The sequence below is a fragment of the Caenorhabditis briggsae genome (genome assembly GCF_000004555.2).
Source record: "Caenorhabditis briggsae complete genome, chrIII, whole genome shotgun sequence".
NCBI lineage: Eukaryota > Metazoa > Nematoda > Chromadorea > Rhabditida > Rhabditidae > Caenorhabditis > Caenorhabditis briggsae.
Window position 1 is genome coordinate 4,841,571 of NC_013490.2, and position 23,293 is coordinate 4,864,863.

Here is a 23,293-nt window from a genome sequence, read left to right on the forward strand (position 1 = left end):
TGATTTGGTAAGCGTCGCGCGGCGCAACGCGCCCGAGAGCAGTGAGAATTCAAATTTTATGTACCCTGCTGCAACCCCGTGGTGACCCACTGACAAGACATTTTTGGTATTATGGTAAACATTTTGTCCGTTGACTACTTTTTAATATCTTCCACAGAAACCGAGATATATAAGCTCAAAGTTCGCGGTTTTGAGAGGGGTGGGTTCTATCAGAGAAAATACGGTATCTTGCACAATACTTTTATAGAAGCTTTCAATATTTTCAGAGTGGACTCATTGCGATTTTCCCCCAACTTGGAATGTGTATTGTCACTCTCTCCTCTGGCCAACTCTCTGATTACCTCCGATCTTCTGGAAAAATGAGCACTGAAGCCGTCCGTAAATCTGTGAACACGTTTGGATTCGGAGTCGAAGCTATCATGTTGGGATGTTTGGCTTTCATTAGAGACCCCGTTATTGCTGTTACCTGTTTAATTATCGCTTGTTCTGGAGCGGGTGCAGTTCTTTCTGGATTCAACGTCAATCATTTTGATATTGCTCCAAGATATGCTCCAATTTTGATGGGTATTTCCAATGGATTAGGAGCTATTGCAGGAGTTGGAGGAATCGCCACAAATTCGATGACTTTTGAGGTGAGGATTACTGTACTAAAAAGACTTTGTGTAGTGTGAAAAGTACTTCCTTTTCGGTGATGTTTGAAACTTTAATGGGTGCTTGTCTGGCGAATCGAACGGTATCAATGAGAAAAAATTGTTTTCTTAAGATTTTTCGAGGCTAGAACAGAAAATCTAATGATCAGAGAGCGTATTAGTTTGATTCAGTTTGTTTTATTGTTTCGGAGAGAAATTTATGACCAAGTTGATAAGGATTTATATAAATCTAGGAGGTTGTGAGGTTGAAAATATTCGAAAAAGGGGCGAAAAAAGCAAGGAGTTCAAGAACAGAAAAATAAATAAATAACTGAAGTCTCGAACTCCTAGAAGATTAAAGTTGGAATCTGAAACTCTATCTCGCTCTTAACATCTTAATAAATTTCAGAATAAGAGTATAACTCTCTAGAAACTCTTGAATCTTATACAATATCAGAAGCCTTTAGAATCTCAGAATTTCTCATAAGTCAGAATTTAGTCAAACATTTTTTCCAGAATCCCGACGGCTGGAAGTGGGTGTTCCTATTGGCCATGTCCATCGACATTTGTGGAATCATCTTCTTCCTTGTCTTCGCTAAAGGAGACGTTCTGGTATGTTCCTGCTTTCCCTTCCAGAATTTTCAATCCAAATTATCAGCAAAATTTCAATAAAAATTTCAATATTTCAGCCATGGGCTCGTGAGCCAGAAAAGGAGGAGACATTCAACGAATTCGTGCGACGAATGTGTACGTTGCTTGACATGAATTTTTTGATGATAACTTTTAATAAACCCTCCCTTGCTTTTTACTAACTTCGTTCGTTTCCCTTTGTTTATGTTTCGTTTATTTCGTTTATTGCTCATTTATTTCTCAGTTTTTTATGTTGTTTGCTTCTTTTGAATGGTTTGATTTGATGGGCTGACTCATAGTACGAATGAGAAAATTTTCAGCAACCATGGTCAGAAGTTTGTCAAAAAGAACAAGGAGTCGCAGTACTGATACCAACTATGCAAAGTGAGTTTTTGGGGAATACGTTATTGGAAATTTTCATCACTCGGTCTACGAATTTCATAATAGTCATATTCCTATTACTCTGATCTAATTTCAATGCGCGATTAGGCCAAGCTCCGCCTCTTGGAATTTTTAAGAGCATTTAAATTTGAACAGCTGAATAATCATACTCTTATTCTCATTCAAAAGAAATTTCAGAATGGAAGAAGAACGTGTGAACTCTTCAGAAATGAAGGCGTGCAGCAAAACAACAGAAAACGAGGTTTCACCATCCGAAGATAATGTACTAAACGAGACGCAAGCAGTCGGTGGAAATTTAGAAGTTGTTCCAGAAGAACCATCGCAAAAGAATCTGAAAACGGATAGACCTGAAGTTTAGGCGATGCGCTTTTTTCCTACTTTTTTTACATGCTTTTTGTAACAATATTTATGCATATTCCCAACTTCCTTCCACTCTGATCGATCTCCCTGTAAGTGTCCCTTTCCTTCAGCGAGCATTTTTTTCAAAGATTTTTTTGACTGATGGCCATGTCGTCATAATATGTTCTAACCCAAATTCTCTGACGTCTTCAGATTTTTTTTCTTTTTCTTTTACTCATTTTCTCTTTTCTGTCCATCCAATTTTCTTCCACTTCAAGCTAGTCACGTTTTATGCTCTCACAATTCCATTCATCATTCATTCAATACATCACATAAACTTGTTTCAACTCTTCCTCTTTCCAAAATCCATTCTTTTGTACATTGTTTGCCGACGACTTCCAATTGTAATCGGAACTCGGAACATCCTCGTACCATAAATTACCGTATTCAAACTGCAAACAAATAAAGTGATTTGAACTTAATGCTGTGTGTTCCTTACAATGAGCATTTTTTGGGGAGAGCATGTCACCCAAAAAAGATATCCGTACAGATCGGCAGTACACCAAGGATCATATTCTGGATATGTGTATTTGAATTTTTGGGTGTAGCCTCAAAGAAAGATTATTAGATTTTTTTTGGAGGCCTAGATATTTTAGTCTTGGTATTTTCCGTTTGTAAATAAATTCCAAGTCATATTTTCTCTAATAGAGACCTATCCAAATCATAAATTTTTGACCTCAATTATCTCGATTTCTGTAAGAAATACCAAAGATATGTTACCGTATTTCCTCTAATAGAAGCCCACACTGGCTGTGCATTTTTCTTTTCGGTTAGTGCAGACATACTCTTTTTTGTTTATTTTTCTGGTAAATACCGTTAGTTCCTGTCGTTTTATAACTATTCCAGTTCAGTTATAAACCGAAAACCGTATATTTTGAGCGTTTTCTCTAATGTTAGTTCACCCCCAGAAAGAGGTTGAAAAATAAAATCTCATGGGCCTCTGTTAGAGCAAATACGGTAACTAATAAAATATTGGCGATTTTATGAACAGTAATATATTAGTTGACAGGTTTTTGATACCACAGGAATCTAGATATTTGAGCTCAACTTTGACTGAGCGGGTGGCCTTCTATTAGAGGAAATACGACAACTGAACACTATTCTTTCAAAATCGTTTTCTTTTTGGTTTTCTCAAATCATTTTCTGAAAACTCTATCTAAAAAATGTTACTCACTTGCTCCTCCAACCCAATTCGTAACATTTCCATCTTTGTTTATTTCCTCATACATCACAAATAGGTCCATATTCATCGGATAGCTATCTTTTGATGAGATTGTTAATTCAAACGAGTCGTTTATCTGGAATAATGTTGTATACCGAAGTACCGTAAACCATACTTGTAACGGGCCCGGCGGGCCTGTCATTCCACAAGTTTTGAAAATTTCAAAAAACACATAAGGGGGAACCCTTATGTGATTTTTTTCGAGTTTTTTAAAAATATTTTTTGATCAAACAGACAAACAATCCAAAGAAACACAAAAAATTGAGAAAATTGTATTGAGAGCTCAAAATGTGGCTCAAAATGACAAAATTTTTGCTACCAGGCCTTCCGGGCCGGGCCCGGGTCTTGAAAATTTCCTCAAGCCCGTCCCGGGCCGGGCCCGGAATTTTACAAGTATGCCGTAAACACTCTAATATTATAGAACGCTCCCCAAACCGGTAACTTTGAGCCTAGAAAACTAATTTTCTGTAAAAGATAACAAAAATAAGTCAACTTTTTCTGGGGCATGACCTTATTTTTTCTAGGTCATGACCAAGTTTTTTCTAGGTCATGACCTAATTTTTTCTAGGTCATGACCTAATTTTTTCTAGGTCATGACTTAATTTTTTCTAGGTCATGACCTAATTTTTTCTAGGTCACGACCTAGTTTTTTCTAGGTCATGACCTAATTTTTTCTAGGTCACGACCTAGTTTTTTCTAGGTCATGACCTAATTTTTTCTAGGTCACGACCTACTCTTTCTAGGTCACGACCTAATTTTTCTAGGTCACGACCTACTCTTTCTAGGTCACGACCTAGTTTTTTCTATGTCATGACCTAAATTTTCTAGGTCACGACTTAATTCTTCTAGGTCACGACCCAATTTGCTCCATCCTGTAGAGGAAAAACTTCCAAGCTGAAATAATTAAGTTACCCTTCCGATCCTCCTCAGTAATCGAAATGGAGACGATATTGACTGCAAAAAATCTACCAATTCCGGACGAAAATCTTTGGAAAAAACAGCGATATCCATGTCCTCAGTGTGAGGAATGATTCCACATTCTCTGTACCAACCTGAAATTTTTCTCATTGTTTTTCTAAATACTTGTTTCTATGCTAACCTAATAAAGTACCTCCATTCAAAAATGAAAAAATATTAAATTTCAACAAAACATCCCTAAACTCTGCCAATTTCCCTGCCGCTGCTTTTCCGTGGTTGGGTTGTTGAGTCTGTTATTTTTCAAAAAATTGCTCATTACAACTGACATCATTTTACTTCCTCTGTTACCTTTGTTCTATTCCTATGAACTGGCAACCCTAAACATTTTGCTCGTTTCCACATTTCAAGGAACATTGGGATGTTTGTAGGGATACTCAGGTTTCCAATGGAATACGTTTCAAAGTTTCTTAAATTTCTAGAATTTTTTATATTCTTTTTCGATCCCTCACTTGGGAATCACTCTCGTCGGCTGCGTTGAAAACTGCAAATAGTCTTTGTTTGTTCGATTGTTCATCTCAACAAATTCGAAAAAAAGAAGTGACTCATTATCTCTTTTCTTCACGTACTTGCTATCAATCGCCACCTGAAGAGAACAAAAACATATGATCACCCGGAAGTTTTAGTTATGTTGTACGTACCTTGATTTTCAGCATTTTATGTTTTTCACATTGTTCATTATGAAGAGATTGTAACACGTGGTTGTCAATTAGAAGGGCTGGATAAGGAACAAATAGGGATTCAAGGAATAGAATGCATTGAGGAGATGTAACCTGGAAACATTTGAGAATGTGTTCACCGTATTTCCTCTGATAGAAGCACACATAAAATGTCAGCTTTGAGCTCAATTATCTCAATTCCTGTGAAAGATATAACAATTTGTTTGACAAAATGTCAATTATAATATCACAAACATTTTTTTCAATTGACACATTTTTGATATCTTCCACAGGAATCGAGATACCGTAAACACTCTAATAGAACGCCACCCGGACCGCCTACTTTAAGCTTATATATCTCATTTTCTGTGGAAGATATCAAAAAGTGGTCAACTGATAAAATGTTGCATGATAAACATTTTCTTAGTGGACAATTTTTTGATATCTTTCAAAAGAAGTGAGATATATAGGTTCAAAGTGGACGGTCCGGGTGGCGTTCTATTAGAGTGTTTACGATAATTAAAGGGGCCAGACACCAAAAAAAAAAGTTTTTTTGATATTTTGCCTAGAGAACCCCCATGCGGAGTTGAACTCATGACAAGCAGCTCAGGGGTACAGCGCCGCTACCGGCTGAGCTACGGGGGCCCGAAAGCGCCTGCCTACCGATGGCCTACATAAGCGCGCCGCGATTTCGTCCCCCAAACTGCCCTCAGAATTTTTGCTGTCTCGCCTCCTTTAAGATCAAACTGTACATTTTGCCTCTGAGATTTAAAGGTTTTGAGAATATGTTTTGAATATGACTGTGACTTTTCAAAACTCAGAATTTAGAAAATTCTGGATGTTTTCAATTCTGATACTCTGAGATTTTCAAAATCCGAAACAGCAGAACTTTTAGAAAAAAACAGAAAGTTTCAGAATTCTCAATTGGTTTGGTGCATCGAACTAGCAGTCCGAATTTCGCAGTTCGATTCTGCATCTATTTTTTGATTTCTTGATTTCACTTTGAACTACAGTAACCCAAGAACCCAATTCGCTTAATTGGTTTCTCAGAAATTGTTTCAACAACTAATTGGGCAATACTTCACGCGCAACATAACGATCTGTCATAAATCAAGATGATACAGTTTCATCTCTTCTGATCTTTGTATCGTTTCTTTTTTTTCTTTCACATGATTTAATGACGCTTTGCCAGACTGTACTCGTAAAACTAACTAACTGGTTTGATCAAGATGTTTCTGAACTTTTTAGTAACCTTTCTAGGGACTTAAAATTTGAAATCTTACCTTTTTCGAATCCAATGAAACTATAATTAAGTCATAATCAGCTTTTCTAATTAACAAGTTTAAATATACGAAAATTATTAGCAAAAAGACACAGAATTTAAAAATTATAAACAAACTATTACGAATCATAAATTCAATTTGAGTTAGAATGTCCTTAACTTCAGATGAAGATCTCAATCTTCTAGAAACAATCTTTGTAGATCGCCGAATATGATTTTTTGAAAGGTCAACACAATCTAGAATGAAGTTGTTTATTAGGGCAGCAGTTATTTTATTAGATTCTTATTACAGATAGATTCTCATTACGGATGGTAGTGACTAGAAAAATAAGTGAAGTTTTCTCGATAGAGAACATGGCCAAATTGTAATATCGTTCGAAAAATATTACAACAAAATAAATATCGTAAACACTCACCGAAGCTCACCGTATTCTTGCACTTTGAGCCAATATATCTCGGTTCTTGTGACAGTTATCAAAAAGTAATCAATTGACAAAATATTTTTACTATTATGTTAAATATTTTGTCAATTGACCACTTTTTCATATCTTTAACCGGAAATGAGATATATGGGCTCAAAGTTAAGAGGTCGCCCGCATAGTCCGCCGGAAGGTGCCAACCTCCTAACTTTGAGCCAATTTATCTTGGTTTTTGTGAAAGATATCAAAAAGTGGTCAACTGACAAAATATCTTTGATATTGTGATAAAAATTTTGTCAGTTAAAAACTTTTTGGTATCTTTTAGAGTAACCGAGATATATGGGCTCAAAGTTGACGGCGTCCTATTAGAGTGTTTTTGGTAATTAGGAATGTTGGGAAGTGAGGTATAGGGGATGTAGAGGGTAGATCATTGAAGTTGATAAGGATCCGCGTTCATCGGTGAATTACTTCTCAAAGAATCACAAAGCTCATCGAAAAGAATCTGCTGGTCCTGAGAAAGACTGACATATTCTGGTCCAGCGTGTCGGAAGTTGAAGATTCCAGCCATCTGAAAGATATTGTTTAATTAGGAATTGTTTCTTTTTTTTCTATCAACCTGTCTCTTGACCATTTTCATCAGATTAGTTCTGTACATCAGTTTCTGCTTATCAAATTCGAGTTCAGCAAGTTTGAACTCCCAGTGGGCGATATTCATGGAATGCAATGCTCTGGACTTTCGAGATCCATATGTATTTATATTTATTCGTTTGAGTTTCATATCGTTATTTGCGACAGTATGAATGTTCACCTTGACTTGATAGGTCTCCGCTAGCTTTTTCAAGTTCTCACAATTATGCTTTCTTCTGTCACTTTCCAAATTGATTTCCCGAATTCTGTTGTACAGAGTTGTTTGGTCCATTATAGTTGGAACTCCTTCATTCTCCGGTATGACAACAACGGTACCGGTGAACAAGTAGCAGTCCTTGATCATGTTCTTGATCTTCTTTTCCTCCATTTTCAGTTGTACAAATTCATTTTTTTTCTTTTCATAGTCTTTTTGCAGCACCGCTTCTTTTTGCTTCTTATTCTTGTTATAATTCTTACTGTTCTTCTTGTTCGCCTCTTTTCTTCTTTCCTCCAACTCCCTTTTCGACATATTTCTTTTCTGAGTTTTCGACAATCTCCGGGTTTCGATGTCAGTTGGAAGACATGGAAATTCGCTGGGCGTTCTGCTGTTGGCTGAAAATCTCTTTTTCAGTTTCTATGGAGATCCTCGAGGTCTTACCGTATGGAGAAGGTGTGTATTCCGATCCGCTGTCGTCCGAAGAAGAAGAAGAAGAATGTGTTGTGGAATCTGAAAAAATAGTAAAGTTGAAGAAAAAAACCTTTTTTGTCAATTATCAGACTCGATCGGAAATAGAGACGCATGATGAGTTTTCTAGTTGATAACGAAAAAAAGTCGGGAAAAGTACTGTAGTTGTGGTGAGTGAGTGACCTATGCTTTCAAAAATGGGAACTGTGGAAAAAAACGACGGTGGCCGTGGCCTAAGTTCCCACAAAGACAACTACCGTAACCAAAAATATTTTTATTTTCAGGATTATCTCAAACTTGATGAAACCTAAAATTGTGAATTAAGTACAGTTAAAGCTGGAAAATAAGTATAATAATAACATGTAGTTTTAAATTTTGATTTCTGATTTTTGAGCTTCAAGGCGCATAGACCAAAAAATTTGAAAAATCGAAATTCGAGAATTCTAGTCATGATTATACTCGTTTTAAAGCTCTTTTTATGCTAAACTCTACTATACCAAAATTTTCATGACTGGACAAAATTAGCTCAAGTTACAGTAATTTCAGATTTTGAAAACCGTCCACTTGTGTGACTAGAAACTTCGTAGCGCTCTTATTTTTCGTTTAACTTCAATTTATTTGCTAGATTTACATTTCTAATGCTAAGGGCTTCAAAATGAGTATAATCATGATCTACTTCAGATAATTTCAATTCAAGACCCCTTTTGAGACTTTAAACTCAAAGCTTCGAATTTAAAGGCATAGCCATGTTCACACTAGTTTTGAAGCTCTTAACGCAACAAATTCGAAATTGTTCAAAAGTTTCGATTTGGAGCAAAATACAGGATGTTACGGTATCTTATTTAGAGATATACCAGCTCTATAAAGTTTAAGGCCTATCAGAAATATCAACATCTTTTTTTTTCAAAAAAATTATCTTAATTTGATCTTAATTTCTGTTGCTCTGAGCTCTCTTATTTTAACTTTATCTAGATATCAACCGGAAACCTCTTATCACTAAAGATAATGATAATCAGAACAATAATTGTTTCCGATGTTCATCATTAGTCACTCATTTTTACTCAACTTCCAAGACTTCTTATGAGTCAGCAGCTATCAGCAAGACGCAGACAACATAACACTTATTTTGCAAAATTGAGACTGGTTTTTTTTGCGGAGGAATATTTTTTTAAAGTTGTACTCACCATCTGAATCCTCCAGTAGGGTCACTGGGTGCTGATTGATAGACATCTGGTTTATTCCGAGGGAGACTGAAATGATTTGAAAATTTAAATACAATGGGACTGTTTTTGTTTATATCAGAAAGGCTTTTGAAATCTCTGAAAACAATAGAAAATATATCCAAAACCATTATAATTTGTTATTGCTAGCTGACTCACTGTCCTGATCATAACTGTAATGATAGTCTGCTGGTGCATTGTTGACTTCTGGAGACGTCACCGATCGTCTGACGTCTTCTGAATGAGTCGCGGATCGACGACGCATTTCGTAGAGTTCTAAACTGACACGAAATAATTAATCTACAACTGACCCTCCTTTTCTTATGCCTCTTCCCTTGCTCATCCTTAGTGATTCCTCAGTCTAAGTGAATCTAGAAGAGGGCGGAGACACCAGAAAACTCACTTGTGTTCAGCTTTTCCGAAATTAGTGGATAATCAATGTGGACTTGATTATTCTGCATCTGAAGTCTCATCGCTGAATCTTCTGTCTGGATTACTGGAGGATACTGGGACCATGCCGAAGATCGAATCACAGCTTCATCCTCTTCCGGAATATTTCTATCGTTTTCGGTCTGGAAATTTCAAGTTTTTGAATTAAAACAATTGTTTTGATGTGCCTTTTTCTTACCAATCTCCCTGCGTTGTGCTCCAAAACCTCCATAATGTCATTCAGGTTGTTCGACATCTGCAATGATCAGGTTGGCTGAAACTGTATAAATCAAAATGATGAAAAGAGAAAGAAGACGACGATTGGCAAGACGGTACCGTACGCTTTTTTCGCGATTCTTTTTTTTGTAATAGAGTTCAAATCGAGTAACTTATGTATAAATTCAAGTGGGTGGATCTTCGGGGTTTCCCAGCAAAAATAACGAAAGCGTTACTCATCTGTGGATGCGCAAAAAATGATGACTAATTTGATCTTCAGCCGAAGAAAAGTGACTACTGTCAGTGGATATGACATGTTAAAATTTGATAACAGCCAAAACCCTGCAAACTCCGTAAATACCGTAACCACTCTAATGGAACGATATATGTGCTCAAAGGTAAGAGTCCCACTTTCAACTTTAAGCCCATATATCTCATTTCCTGTAAAAGATATCAAAAAGTGGTGAGCTGATAAAATGTTGGTTATAACATCTGAAATATTTTGTTACTCAATCACTTTTTGATATCGTTTACAGAAGTTGAGATAAAATGGCTCAAAGTTAAAAAGTAGGCGCCTGCCGGCTGAGCTACGCTGTCGGCTCCCGACCCCTTATCTTTGAGTCAATTTATCCGGATTCCGGTGAAAGATATCAAAAAGTGGTGAGCTGATAAAATGTTATTCGTAATATTAAAAATCTCTTCTGAGTTGACATCTTTTTTTAATTTTTCACAGAAACCGAGATGAATTGGCTCAAAATTAAAAAATCGGCGCCTTCCGGCAGAGCTACGCGGTCGGATGTTCCCCTCTTAACTTTGAGCTCATATATCTCGGCTCCTTTAAGTGATATCAAAAAGTGGTCAGCTGACAAAAGATTTCTGATATTATGATAAAAACTTTATTAGTTGACACCTTTTTGATATCTTACATAGGAATTGAGATAAATTAGCTCAAAGTTAATAGCTTACGGTAACCCGACAAAACTTGGTCATCTATTGGGTGATTGATTTCTTTACTTTTTAATGAGCTCTTTTTATTCAAATTTTGCATGTTTATAGTTTTAGATGTGTTCTACAATTTTCTAGCTGACACCTTTTTTGTAGCTCTTTTCTGAATGTTGCTGCAGCTGGAGCGAAAAACATCACACTTGTTAGCCAGGCCTTGGTCCTCGTTTTGAGGGCCGTGCCATAATTTCTTCCAGAATTAATATTTTGGACCAAGTAAATTGGATATGATAAAACTTGACGATTAATACAAAATGATACTATTTGGAAAATTGTATCTTGTCTATGAGCAAAGTTATATGCAATTAAGTGGCGGATGCGTGCCGGGCAGGGTGATGCCTTTTTTTCGGGTAGTGGTTTGAAGTTTCTGAACTACAGTAACATCTTAACTCCAAAACAGAACCAACCACTGAAATTCAGACAATAAATTATGTTTATTTTCAATCCTAATTGGAAAGTCCATTTCCTGGGCTGCCATATAGAAGTTACCGTAACCTTGGCAGGAAGTTACGAAACTTTTTATAGTACAAAAATGATAATTTTTCTCATAGTAAATGAGTAATTCAGAAGACATCTCACGAAATATTACATCTTCTGAACAAACATTTTTAGACGCAGTCGAGTCATCAGAACCACTAATTAGACACACAAATTATTTCCTCAGTTTCCGCAAAAATAGGAAAAAGTGAAACGAATGTCTTGTCTAATCACTGATTAGAAGGCATATCATGTCTAAGGAAAAAAATGCTCTTTAGAAAAAAAGACAATTGGTGTCCACTCGAAAAGTGACGTATAGTATAAGCTGAGGAATGGCTCCGCCCACTTTTCTCTCAACTTTTTTCCTCAAATGTTTGTTCAGTTTGAGCGATTTTTTGAACCCAATTATTTTTAAAGAGTAATTGAAGAACTAGAAAACCACAGTTTTCTGATAAACCTCGTATACATATGGGGGGACTGATCAACTCAAAAATGACGTGCTTCCCTTGAGGAAGAAGACACTTTTCTTATCAGAGCGGAAGTTTTCGTTTGAAGAGCGCGGTCACTTCGCAACCGACTACACTTTTTTGGGGTTTTGAGGTTTTGAGGTTTCTTTTATTTATTTCAATCAAAAAGAATAAGTTATCATTATAATATAAAAAAGCACACACAAGAAAAGAAGGACACGTATAACACACATACACTCAATAGGTTATATAGCTGTTCGGAGAAGAGCAATTTTCGGCACACCATGCAATAGGGATTCAGTTTTCAGACACCATTCCGTCTACCATCTACAATTTACAAACACAAAAAAAACAAAAATCTACAAGCTGTTATGTTGGGGAGCAAATTTATGAGGTTCGGCACGGGAATGATAAAAGTAAAGGGCGGTTTTGGAAATGTTCCAGCCTGCGGTGAGAGTGGCGACAAAGAACATAAAAATGAATGAAATTGGATATAAGAAGTATTGGGTCTTGTGTAGAATTGGAAGAGCTGTGTAGCCGAGGAATGTGATGTAGACGTAGTAGCAGGCTGCAAGGAACCAGAACGTATTCCCAAGGAACACTGACAGAAACGACGGCGAATCGATTAATGCTGAAATGTCTTTCTTTTTTATGGGTAGTACATCGATTTGAACTCACTTGGATAAAGGATGGGAACAATCACATGAAGAAGAATGAGCATTGGGAAGAATGCGTTTAGATGCACATCAAAACAGTATCCCCATTCGACGTCTTGGTCTCGAACTTTCCGAAGAAACCTGTTCGATACCCACCAAAGAATAGTGGCAATCACAACTCCAACAGCGATACAGTCAACGAAAACGGACCAGAGGAAGAAAGTGAAGAAGCCAGTTTTAGACAAGCCAAGCGCATATGCGTAGAAGATGGAAGAAAACAAAAGTGAAAGAGACAACAGCACTAAGAATGCTGGATCATCTCTTGCAAATTGGTCTTTAGTACCTGGAAATGACACAAATCTCGATTGAAAAAGTGTTTTGTGAACCACTTACGCTTTCTATAAATAAAATTTTTATAAACTTTGGAGGGTTGAATAAGGAGATAAAGCATTTGCCAGAGAGCAAACTCGAAATCCATTTGTCTGATATGTACAAGACGTCGTGTAAACCGGGACAGCTTTGCGAATGCGGACATCCTCACTGCTGTTAGACAACCGACACGGTCAGCAGTAGTACTGAAAACAAGCTTCATTTTTAGCGTCCAATATTAGACTCAAATATTACCTGGTCGAATAAGTAGAGTACCCTCCAGGAGATGTATAACCGCTTCTCGCTGGCTCGTATCGAAAATTTCGTTGAGAAATTGGAGATGTCGTGGGGCTGAACGAAGGGCCGGGTTGAACTCCAGTAGCGCGTGGCTGTGAGCTCATGACATAAATGATCTGATCAGTTCTGAACATAATTATAAGTAAACTGTACAGTTTCTTCTTCAAGTAATATGAAAGGTGAAAGAAACACCACAAATTGAAATAACGAAATTGGGTTATTTAACAGAATAATTTATTAATGAAGTTTCTTTAAAACTGATTCAACCCATCCAAAAGAAAATGAAGAAAATAAATAAATGACGATTTTTGGTAGAAACTATCACATTTGAGGTGCTCGGTGTTGAATGGAAATCTGAAAAGTTAGCACCATGAGAGCCAGAAATAATAAAATAAGACCACAAACCTTCCGAGTTACTTGTTTTTCTGGTTGGCGCTCAAGTAGTGGAAGAGGACGACGAGCATGAGCATCGCAATTCCGAGAATGTTAGCACAGATTCCGAGTTGAACGTCGCTGATCATGGCTAGAATTAGATCGGTTTTAGATGTGAAACACCGGAAAAAAATGGATGAAATTTGGCAAAACGTCGACAAAAAGAGAAGACAGGGCGCAATTGCAATGCCAAGCTGGCGATTCTCTGCGTCTCTCGCTTTTCCATCGGTTTTATCGATTTCCTCTTCTCCGGACACTCTCTCTTCTGCGCTTCGTAGTGACCCTTTTCTCGGACCGGCCAGCATTCCCCTTAATTCATTTTACAACTAACTTTACGATGAGCCAGAAAACTGAGCAAGATGACATTCCGCTCGCTGATGACGGTAAGAGATGATTGACAGACGAGGTTCTGAACAAGGCTTTTTAGATGATACCGTGACTATCATCAGCGGTGGAAAGACTCCAAGAGCGGCACAACCATTGCCAAAAGAAGAGCCACCAGAGGATCCAGAAGAGAAAGCGAGACTTATCACTCAGGTTCTGGAGCTTCAGAACACACTTGATGGTGAGTCACAGATCTGATTTGAATTCCGAGAAGAGCTTCCAAATCATTTCAGATCTCTCACAACGTGTTGAATCGGTGAAGGAAGAAAGTCTAAAGCTACGATCAGAAAATCAAGTTCTGGGACAGTACATCCAAAACCTGATGGCGTCTTCGTCTGTATTCCAGTCTTCACAGCCACCACGGCCGAAGCAGTAGGTGTTGTGTCGTCCTTCTTTTTCCCCCATTCCCTCGCTTCCTAGGAGCTTCTCGCAAGTATCATGTAACATCCCTCAATCCACGTGTACATTTTTGAACACTCGATTGTATACCCTTTGTCTCTTTGGGGATCTGATCCCTTCTCATCCAGTGCATGATCTACTCAAACCATAATTGCCACACACTAATCCCGCTTTAAACGCTTTACCCAACCCGTTCTTGTTGATGAACACATTCTTATATTTGAAAAGTTTTTCGATCTTTCGTCAACACTATTAAATGAACTCGCTAATAAATCTATGAATTTTTTACTTCACCGGGGACATACATTAAATAATCTACAAAAAAACTCAAAATATTTCTTTGCAGAGCCGATTCAGTACACGATGACGAGTTCGGAGAGTACGAATACTGATCTGTACAGATCAGTGAAAATTTATTAATAGAAGCAGATTCTCCATATATTGTGTCTTTCGTTTCAAACCAATCGAGCTCAGTTGATATTTCTTGACAAGAATGCTTTAAATATTATAACATTTTTCTTATCGTTTTTTGTTTATCATAGTGTGCATGTATTTATGTGAATTTTTCGTGTAGTAAAAATTTCAATTCAACACAAGTTCTAATATTTTCTGGTGTGTCTCCAGTCTTCTCTCGCAAACGCCTTCTCTCGGAAAGTACCTGCAAACAGCCAACGCATCGATCAATTCGTTTGTTTCTCTCGTTTTGTGAAGTTGTTGTTTAGCATAAGTATTTAGTTTGACAGTCGGCATTTGCAAAAAAACGTTAAATAAAGGAAAAATATTTTTACAGAAAAAATTGCACACCGTTACGTAAAGTTGCACCGGAGTACGGTAGACTGAAGTCTTTGCACGATTTTTTTCAACATTCAAAGTATAATATCCTGACCTTTTCAAAGAATTTTCAATGTAACGCTTCTTTTTCCGTTAGAAGAAAACAATAAATGACGTCTCCGCCTCCAGAAGCCGTCGGTATGCAAAGTGGCGTCACGGTGTTTACACCACCTAGGTTTCCAATAAAATCGAGCTCGAGCTTTGAATTTACCTGAATATTCTCTATGAATGTGTATCCTTGATTAATTCTATTTTCCAGTTTATAAAATCGGTATTTATAAGAAAGACTGACTTATGAAAAAGTCTGAAGCGCCGCCCACGGACAGTGGCTACCCGACACCTCGTGATGATATTCCATCCACGGTAAGCAATCCAATTCAAAACAGAAAAACAATTAATAGTTTCAGTCTCGATCTGGATCGCCGCTAGACAGTTCTCCAGATGAAAACAGTGAAAACAAGTTGACATCGACTCCTATCAGAGGGAATATAAGCCGATCAAGGAGGGAACACTTCACAAAGTTTCAACCCGAACTGTCTATCATCGATTCTACTGCTTCAGATTCAATTACCGTAGAGAATGATTCGAATTACGTTCTTGGTATTGTTCCACAACATTACTACCAAATATCGTTCCCTTCAGATGGGGTCAAAAGCATATTATCAGCGTCGAAAGAGTTGAAGAAAAGGGCTCGCGAGAATGTACTGCTTCGCGACGAAAACGAATCGCTTCGTGGGGAAAATGAATCTCTTCGTGAGGAGAATTGTTCTCTACGGGAAGAGTCTAGACGGATAGATATGGATAGATCGATGGCTGGGGGAAATGTGATTCCAGTGATTCCAAAATTGAAATTGAATGATGAAGATATGGATTCCACAGCTAGCAGTCACCAATTAAAATCCAGCGAGAAAATCAAAAAAGAGCTGCTTTCATTCATCAAAAACGAGGACGAGCGGACTATGATTGAAGCGAAAATGGAGAACGTACGTGGATCACCTGGCTTTAAGCTTTCAAATTTCTATTGAAAATGTTATTGATTTCAGATGATGATTAGTGATTGCAAGCCGCCTGTCAAAGTGTTCACAGCGACTGCTACGATACAAGTTGACACGGATAAAATCGATGCAGATGTTCAAACCGAAACAGATGACCATGTTAATGTTGTGAATGCGAATTTGCAAATTGTTTGTTTTTAAAGTTTTCTTCAAGCATAGAGTGTTGTTACAGGAATTGGATCAATTGCAATCGGAGATTGAAGTGATAGGAAAGAAGAAAAGTGACCTGGAGACTAGATTGTTTGATTATGAGCAAACGAAAGCAAAGTTTGAAAAAGATGAACAGAAATTGAGAGCGGATCTTGAAAAGAAACTGAAATCCAGTCAAGAACAATTGAAACGGTTTGAAACGAAAATTGAAGAGCTCCAAGCTCGTTTAAATAAAAAACGAAAGGAATTTGACGAGGTGGAAGCAGAGAACCGACGACTTCTTGATGACAAAAACACCCATGAGTTTGAGCTCGACGAAATGAAAGTCCATGGGGAACACATAGCCAAACAGAACGAGGACCTCGAAGAGAATATGAAAAAGATGCAAATGAAAATTGATGAGCTGGAAAAAGCTATTGAGGAGGAGAAGGATATGAAGCAGCAGTTGGAGAAAAAGATCGAGGAGATGGCAAAGAATCACAAAAGTTTGATTGAAAAGCTAGATGAAGACGTTGAAAGTGCGTGGCGAAAGGAGACGGAAGCCTTGGAGAAATTGGAGTTGGTGCAATCGGAAAACAAAAGTCTGCAGAAAGAAAACGAGGTAACAAAAACTAGAAAAAAACGTTATCTTTTTTAAAACATGTTTACAGTACCTGAAACAAGCTCAACAAGTTCTTCTAGACAGTGAACTCAATTTAAAATCAGAAGTTGATGTTTTGACAGCCAATTTTCGAAACTGCGAGACTCAGCTGACGCAGAAAAAAGATCAGATTGTAGAAGAGAAGCGTCGGGGGGAGAATTTGGAAGCAGAAATTGGACAGCTTGGAGCCCAAAATCGAAAGGTAAGGTCCTTACCGTAAGGGCGTTTAATTGTTCTCAATCAAATTGATTTTTCAGTTGCTCGACGAGAAACACGATTCAAACGAGTTGCTGGAAGAATTGAAGAAAGGAAAACTCGAAATCGATCACCTTCGACAACAAGTACAACATCTTTCTCGAGAAAGTGAGGAGATGGTTCAGTTGAAAAATGAGCTCAATGAGACGGTGAACAGAGAAAAGCTGGCTGATGAAAAACTGGAAAAGGCGCTGAAAAAAGAAGGAGAACTGGAAGCTAAACTGGAAGGTTACATCCGATCAGAATCCGCTGCGAGAACCGAGTTGGAGCGTTTGAAAGAGGATGATACTGTTTTGAGATCCAACCTGGAAACTGCTCTCCAAGCCGCTCAGGAGAAAGCCTCAGCGTTAGCGACTATAGAAAGAGCTTATGATGAGCTGAGAGTCGAGTTTGAGGAGTTCAGAGGACATGCGAATGCTCAATACGAAAGTGACATTTTTGTTAGAGATCAGCAGATTGAACATCTGCGGGTTCGGTTGTTGGAGCTTGAAACGTATCCGGGACAGACGATTTCTGTATCCAGACGAAACCAGGAAGTGCAGACAGAAGGAGAAGAACCTCAACCAGTAGTCTCCTACGTTCAACAAAGTCCAGAAGTGTCACTTGTTTCCGAAGACTTGATCCCTGCGCATTTGATACGTCTTGAAGAGAAAATCAAGAATACTGTAGAGGGGCTGAAACAAGTCGTTCAGGAGCAACAGGTTGATGATATGTCAGGCGATTTGCAAGCGTCTCCTCTTCATTATGCATCAGAAACATTCAAAAAGTTTGCTGAACTACTAAATTCTCTCCTAGCAAATAGTGAAGACTATGAAAGCGATTCTCAAAAAATTAAAAAATTATGGAAAGCGCTCAATAAGAATATTGTGGATGTGACGACAACGTTGGAGGAGAGATTTGAATTTGTTCGAAGTGAAATGACAAGAAAGAATCATCGAAACGAACAGAAGCTGAGAGATGATATCGAAGAGTTGAGAAAAGATCTAGGTCAAGAAAGAGCGCTCGCCGAGCAACGTGTATACATTGCTAAGCAGTTCAAGGAGCAATATGAGTTAGAAGAACGGGAGAAGGAAGAGCTGCGAGAGGAATATGAACGGCTAGTGGAGCTTCGAAATGAGGATAATGCAGAGAGTGAACGAAACGAGAGAAGTCTTCGAGAGCGGTTGGAGAGAGCAGAGCACATTGTGCAAAAGTAAGAATTCTTATTTATTATCAAAAACAATTAATTCTAAATCATTCATTTTCCAGGCACGCTCGAGACAAGCTCAACCGCACTTATGAGCTTGAAGCTGATGTGGAGGAGTTGACGAATTCTTTGAAAAGAAAGGAAGAAGAGTACCGTAGGAAAATCGCTGAAATGGAAGAAGATGTGCAAGTCTTCAAAAAAGAAGAAAAGAAGAAACGGGCTTATGAGAGATTGACTGCGGAGAAAATGATAAAGGCATACAACATTGTGAAGGATCGGCATGACTACCTTCTCAGGCGAAATAAGGAGCGGCAGAAGCTTCTGGATGATATAATGAAGGCGATGAGGAGCAAAGACGGAAATCAGTTGCGGCAAATCACTGATAATGCCAACAAGTCCGGACTTCTGAACCTCGACGATCAAGAGTCAGTCTCCTTAACCACCGAACGGCGCGTTCTGTCTGAGTCGAACGTCAACCACTAGCCCCAGTTTCTGTGAATAATACTTGTACATCTCAAAACCAAATGCGGGACAAAACATTGATATCAATTACATCGTGTGTATAAACTTTATCGTTTTTTTTGTTATTTTCTTTTTTTATTGAATTTAAAATTAAAATTAAAATTTATTATACTTGGTTTTTGCAGAAATATTTGGTTTTGCAGAAATATTTGGTTATATTTGGTTTTTGCAGAAAGAATTTGTGTGATGCACATAAATACAAATTGAGATTGCAAGTGTTTTAAAGTTGTAAGCGACATCAGGGGAAAATTAATTGAAATTAGAGAGAAGGCTGTAGAATCATCCGCGATTTCCATTGACCAAAGCAATGAGTCCTTCTTTGTATGCGCCAGAGCAGTCTCCCTTGATCATATTCTCGAGAGAAGTACGGTAGAGGCTTTGGAACATGTTTCGAATGTCAGCCATATCGTATTCAGCGCGAGTGACACACAAACGGATCAAGTCGTTGTCACGGGTTCCGAGTCCTGGAAATATAGAAAAAGTTGAATAATTGAAGAGTTTTTTTGAGTGAATTACCTTTCATACTATCGTGAAGAAGCTTGGCAAAGTATGCTGGACGATTGCGAACCACAGCGATCACAGCTAGAAGACCATCTCGGACATCACCACTGAACTCAGCTTCGATGGCTTTCTCGATCGAATGATTCGAAACTTTTTGGTATTCCTCGAAAACCATTCGAAGTTGATTGAAATTTTGACTAGCCAGAATAGCATTGAATGTGGATTCGTCAGTTCCGAGTCTCTTCTCTCCTGCTTGATAGAGACGGCGAGCGTCTTGGTTGGCACGAAGAGGATCCGTTTGATTCGACTCATCACGTCCACCGGCACACAGGGAAACGAGAAGACGTTTGAAGTGTCCGCTAGTTTCTCCGATCAAATCTCGCTCCAAATCTTTTTTGTACAACATTTTGTAAGCATCACGGACTTGCTGAATTTGAGCATTTGTTCTGGATGTCATGATCTCAATCAGAACAGATTCTTTGGTTCCCAAGCCATCCATAGCCTTGTACAGTTGTTTGGCATCGTAGATAGCTGGAGCATCCATCAGAGCCAGTATGAGATCTTCGAAGTCTCCATGAAGCTCTCCTTTCAACTCCTTGATTAAGTCTTTTCCATACATCACTTTGAAAGCTTTCGAGATTTCTTGTCGCTGTCCGTTGGTTCTTTGACACAGAACACTGATCACTTTGGAGTTGTTACATCCTAATCCCTTCATGGCTTTTCGAAGAACTTCCGCATCGGCGTTGGCATTGAATCCAGGGACCGGGAAGAGTGAAGGCGTTCCGATCATTACTGAAAACGATTTAATTGACGGATTAGAATAAGTGGCAACTTGGTCAATGATTGACGACCTTGGAAAGGGGAAGGACAAAATATCGAGAACTATTTGATCAATCAAAAGAGGGCTAAACAATACGAGAGAGAGAGAGAAAGAGGAGAGAGAAAGAGAGAGAGAGAGAGAGAGAGAGAGAGAGAGAGAGAGAGGCGCAGAGTTCAGGTAACATGAAGTGGCTGAGAGCGATTGAACTGTAGGAGGGCTTTACGTGATAATCCATGTTTATTTTGTAAGAGTTTGAAAAATTTGAAAAAAAAACTGAGAGAGAACCTTGAATATGCAAGAAAAAAAGCTGATCAAACAAAAAGGTGTTTTCACTGGAAAAGATCTTTAAAGTCGGGGATATTCAGAACAGAATTCAGAATTCCGAATATTTCCAAACTTTTTTTTCGAAATTAATTTTTTGGACTACTGTATTTCAAAGGCGCACACGAAAAATTTGCTTGCGGGCACCGACCGGAATAGTTTTTAATATTTTTCGAATTGTTTTACCTAATTTTTGGCGCTTTTATGATTGGAAAACGAGATTTATAACAAAAAATTTGAATGTTTGACAAATTCCAAAGACTCCGAAACTCCGAAATTCTTTGAAATTTTCGACATTCTGAAAAATTTCAAAAAACAGATAAATACATACTTTAAGCTTTCTGAATAGTTAGAGCGTTTCTGATACTTCTCAAAGTCTAAAAGTTCAACTGACTTCTTATCAAATAGAATACGATAAGCCATTCATTTAAAATCTATAGATTACTCATTGTGAGTATTCAAAACGGAAACTAATGCCAAACCAATAGTACTAGAATGAACAGGTTTTTCATATTTACGCCCTCCTCCCACTATCCTCAACCCATCCTTTTCTTTTCTATCTCATTCTCTCTCCGCGCCTATTCTCACGCTAACAATTTCGTAAAGCAATTGAAATAGGAATGATGGGGCAAAAGTTTTTGTTGTTTTGTGTGGTGACGTATATGATGAGTCATACCTGGTTGTCCGTATCCTTGATTCGGGAAGAACCCGCCTTGTGGACCTCCTTGTTGGTAACTTTGTTGTGGTGGATAGGATGGTTGTTGGTTATGATGCTGTTGTGGATATCCTGGCTGCTGTGGTGGATAGTCTCCTCCTTGTTGATTTCCAGCGAATCCATACTGTGGTGGTTGTGGGTATCCGGCACCTCCTTGACCTGGATATCCGCCTTGGTTGCCTCCCGGATATGGAGGTTGTCCTCCTCCTCCACTTCCAGGATACGGTGCTTGACCCTGCCCGTATGGATCGTATCCAGCGTTTCCATATCCTGGCTGTTGTGGTGGCATTCCTCTGTAGCCAGCGTTACCATATGGTTGATTTGGGTAGCCTGAAAATAGATTTTTTGAAGTTTTGAGGGTTATTTGAGCTTCAAACCTCCTGGATTCATGTTATAATCTTGCTGTGGGGGTTGGTGATTTGAATTCAAGGACGATGAAGAGTTGTTACTTTGTTGCTGTTGCTGTTGTTTGTTTCCAGAAAGTCCGCCGAGTTTGCTATCCTGAAAATAAATGGCTTCATTAATAAATAATCAAAAACAGATTGCTTGGAAGTTTGGCGCCCTAGAGAGATGATAAACCTAAAGAGACGCAGAAAACTCGAGATGAGCAGAGGTGCTCTCTAGAGAGAGCTCTCCGTACACGTGTTCTTCGATATCGCAGGAAGCCTGGCTGGACAGAAGAAAGGGAGAAAAATGAAGAGATCGGAACGCGAGAGGCAGAATGTGTATGTGTACAAATCGAAGAAGAACAAACATACAAATTGCGTCTGACTCACACAAAAATATAAAAAAAGATATCGAATTCACTGAATTGGGTTTCCGGCGGCGATGTGTCTTTAAAATGATAAGGGAATGATAATAGCAATGAGAGGGTTTTTTTTCAAAAAAAAAAAGAAAAGCATATGACAGTCTAAACAACGGTTTGTCATGTTTTTAATGTCGCGAATTGCGATAGAAGTGAAAAAGCGACCGGAAAGAAAATCTGGGATTATCCTCTTCTGTCCAATTTTTCGAGAATATTTATTTGAAATTCGAATCGAATTGAAGCCCTAATAAATATTCGTTTTCTCGCTTTCCGTTGCTCTTTCGGCAATTTTTCGAAAAAAAAAATTTGGAAAAAATTACAATTCGGCTCGAAATCGATAGGGGACTTTTCGCGTGCGCCTTCAAAGTACTGTAGATTTGCGAGAACTCACCAGGACATCTTGAATTCCGGAAGTGATAAATTTGCGAAGAGACATTTTGAAGTTTCTGAAAAAGCATAAAAATTTTGTTGAGACAAAAAACTCGCTGATAAATTGAAAAATGTTAAAATTGAGCACGGATAAGAGGGGCGGGTAGAAAAGAGAGATTTGAGTGCCTTGCGAGATGACAGCAACTCTCGTTTGGTCTCGGTTAAATACGCACTGTTTTGAGTGGAAACAAAAAAGAAGAGAAGAGGAAAAAAAACATGAGTCATCAAATAGAACCGTCAGGAAAAGGTGTTCGAAAAACTGAGCGAGAAATTGCGAAATGAGACAATATAAGACAATTGGAAGATGAGGTGGATGGGTTGAGCATCTTGTGAAATACATATAAAAAGAAAAAAAGGAAGGATTCATTGGACAAACATTGAAACTTCGGTTGGCCCTGGGTAAATGTTTTGTGTTGTTTAGAAACTGTCATGTGAGTGGCAACCGAGGTAAACTGGCGTGGCAGGTCTTCATGTTTTTTTCTTTCCAAGCAATCGAAGTTCCGAAGAACGATAATATACTGTTGGTTGTTCAGAAGTCATAGAAATTAGGGAGGTGAAAGTACAGTAACCCACGTGAAAGTACAGTAAATCATCCGTGATGTTCGTCCGTGAGGTTCGTCCGTGAAGTTCGTCCGTGAGAATCGTCCGTCAGAAGTTCGTCCGTGAGAATCGTCCGTCAGGTTCATCCGTGATGTTCGTCCGTGAGGTTCATCCGTGATGCTCGTCCGTGAGGTTCATTCGTCAGGTTCCACCGTCAGGTTCATCCGTGATGTTCGTCCGTGAGGT

At 38.3% G+C, this 23,293-nt stretch overlaps 6 protein-coding genes across 6 annotated transcripts in view; 3 read left to right on the forward strand and 3 right to left on the reverse strand.

Annotated features, from left to right (window-relative positions):
* The window catches only part of Cbr-vglu-3, a gene marked incomplete at both ends in the record, with an annotated part of 5,303 nt that extends 3,284 nt beyond the window's left edge, over window positions 1-2,019 (forward strand). The window contains 5 exons of the mRNA XM_002641268.1: window positions 267-632; window positions 1,146-1,241; window positions 1,319-1,376; window positions 1,580-1,643; window positions 1,839-2,019. Coding sequence (XP_002641314.1) covers window positions 267-632; window positions 1,146-1,241; window positions 1,319-1,376; window positions 1,580-1,643; window positions 1,839-2,019 — 765 coding nt within the window. The remainder of the gene's footprint in view (window positions 1-266; window positions 633-1,145; window positions 1,242-1,318; window positions 1,377-1,579; window positions 1,644-1,838) is intronic.
* A 301-nt stretch (window positions 2,020-2,320) lies between these two features.
* On the reverse strand, window positions 2,321-9,834 carry CBG24613 (the record flags this gene model as incomplete). The annotated part of the gene is made up of 16 exons (XM_002641267.2): window positions 2,321-2,452; window positions 2,500-2,609; window positions 3,235-3,358; window positions 4,195-4,334; window positions 4,382-4,490; window positions 4,549-4,666; window positions 4,710-4,843; window positions 4,899-5,030; window positions 6,200-6,435; window positions 7,086-7,185; window positions 7,234-7,856; window positions 7,903-7,971; window positions 9,114-9,179; window positions 9,309-9,425; window positions 9,553-9,721; window positions 9,778-9,834. The coding sequence occupies 16 exons, from the start codon at window positions 9,832-9,834 to the stop codon at window positions 2,321-2,323; spliced, it is 2,436 nt and encodes an 811-aa protein (XP_002641313.2).
* A 2,265-nt stretch (window positions 9,835-12,099) lies between these two features.
* Window positions 12,100-13,166, reverse strand: Cbr-unc-50 (the record flags this gene model as incomplete). Its single annotated transcript, XM_002641266.2, has 4 exons — window positions 12,100-12,371; window positions 12,419-12,739; window positions 12,790-12,971; window positions 13,021-13,166. The coding sequence occupies 4 exons, from the start codon at window positions 13,164-13,166 to the stop codon at window positions 12,100-12,102; spliced, it is 921 nt and encodes a 306-aa protein (XP_002641312.2).
* A 665-nt stretch (window positions 13,167-13,831) lies between these two features.
* Cbr-unc-69 lies at window positions 13,832-14,254 on the forward strand (the record flags this gene model as incomplete). The annotated part of the gene is made up of 3 exons (XM_002641265.2): window positions 13,832-13,877; window positions 13,922-14,059; window positions 14,112-14,254. The coding sequence occupies 3 exons, from the start codon at window positions 13,832-13,834 to the stop codon at window positions 14,252-14,254; spliced, it is 327 nt and encodes a 108-aa protein (XP_002641311.2).
* A 1,148-nt stretch (window positions 14,255-15,402) lies between these two features.
* CBG24610 lies at window positions 15,403-18,877 on the forward strand (the record flags this gene model as incomplete). The annotated part of the gene is made up of 7 exons (XM_002641264.1): window positions 15,403-15,471; window positions 15,516-16,091; window positions 16,152-16,292; window positions 16,336-16,914; window positions 16,964-17,155; window positions 17,211-18,400; window positions 18,457-18,877. 7 exons carry the CDS (start codon window positions 15,403-15,405, stop codon window positions 18,875-18,877), a joined length of 3,168 nt encoding a protein of 1,055 aa, XP_002641310.1.
* Window positions 18,878-19,195: 318 nt separating this feature from the next.
* Window positions 19,196-22,514, reverse strand: Cbr-nex-2 (the record flags this gene model as incomplete). The annotated part of the gene is made up of 5 exons (XM_002641263.1): window positions 19,196-19,380; window positions 19,433-20,209; window positions 21,235-21,603; window positions 21,651-21,774; window positions 22,470-22,514. 5 exons carry the CDS (start codon window positions 22,512-22,514, stop codon window positions 19,196-19,198), a joined length of 1,500 nt encoding a protein of 499 aa, XP_002641309.1.
* Window positions 22,515-23,293: the final 779 nt, after the last annotated feature.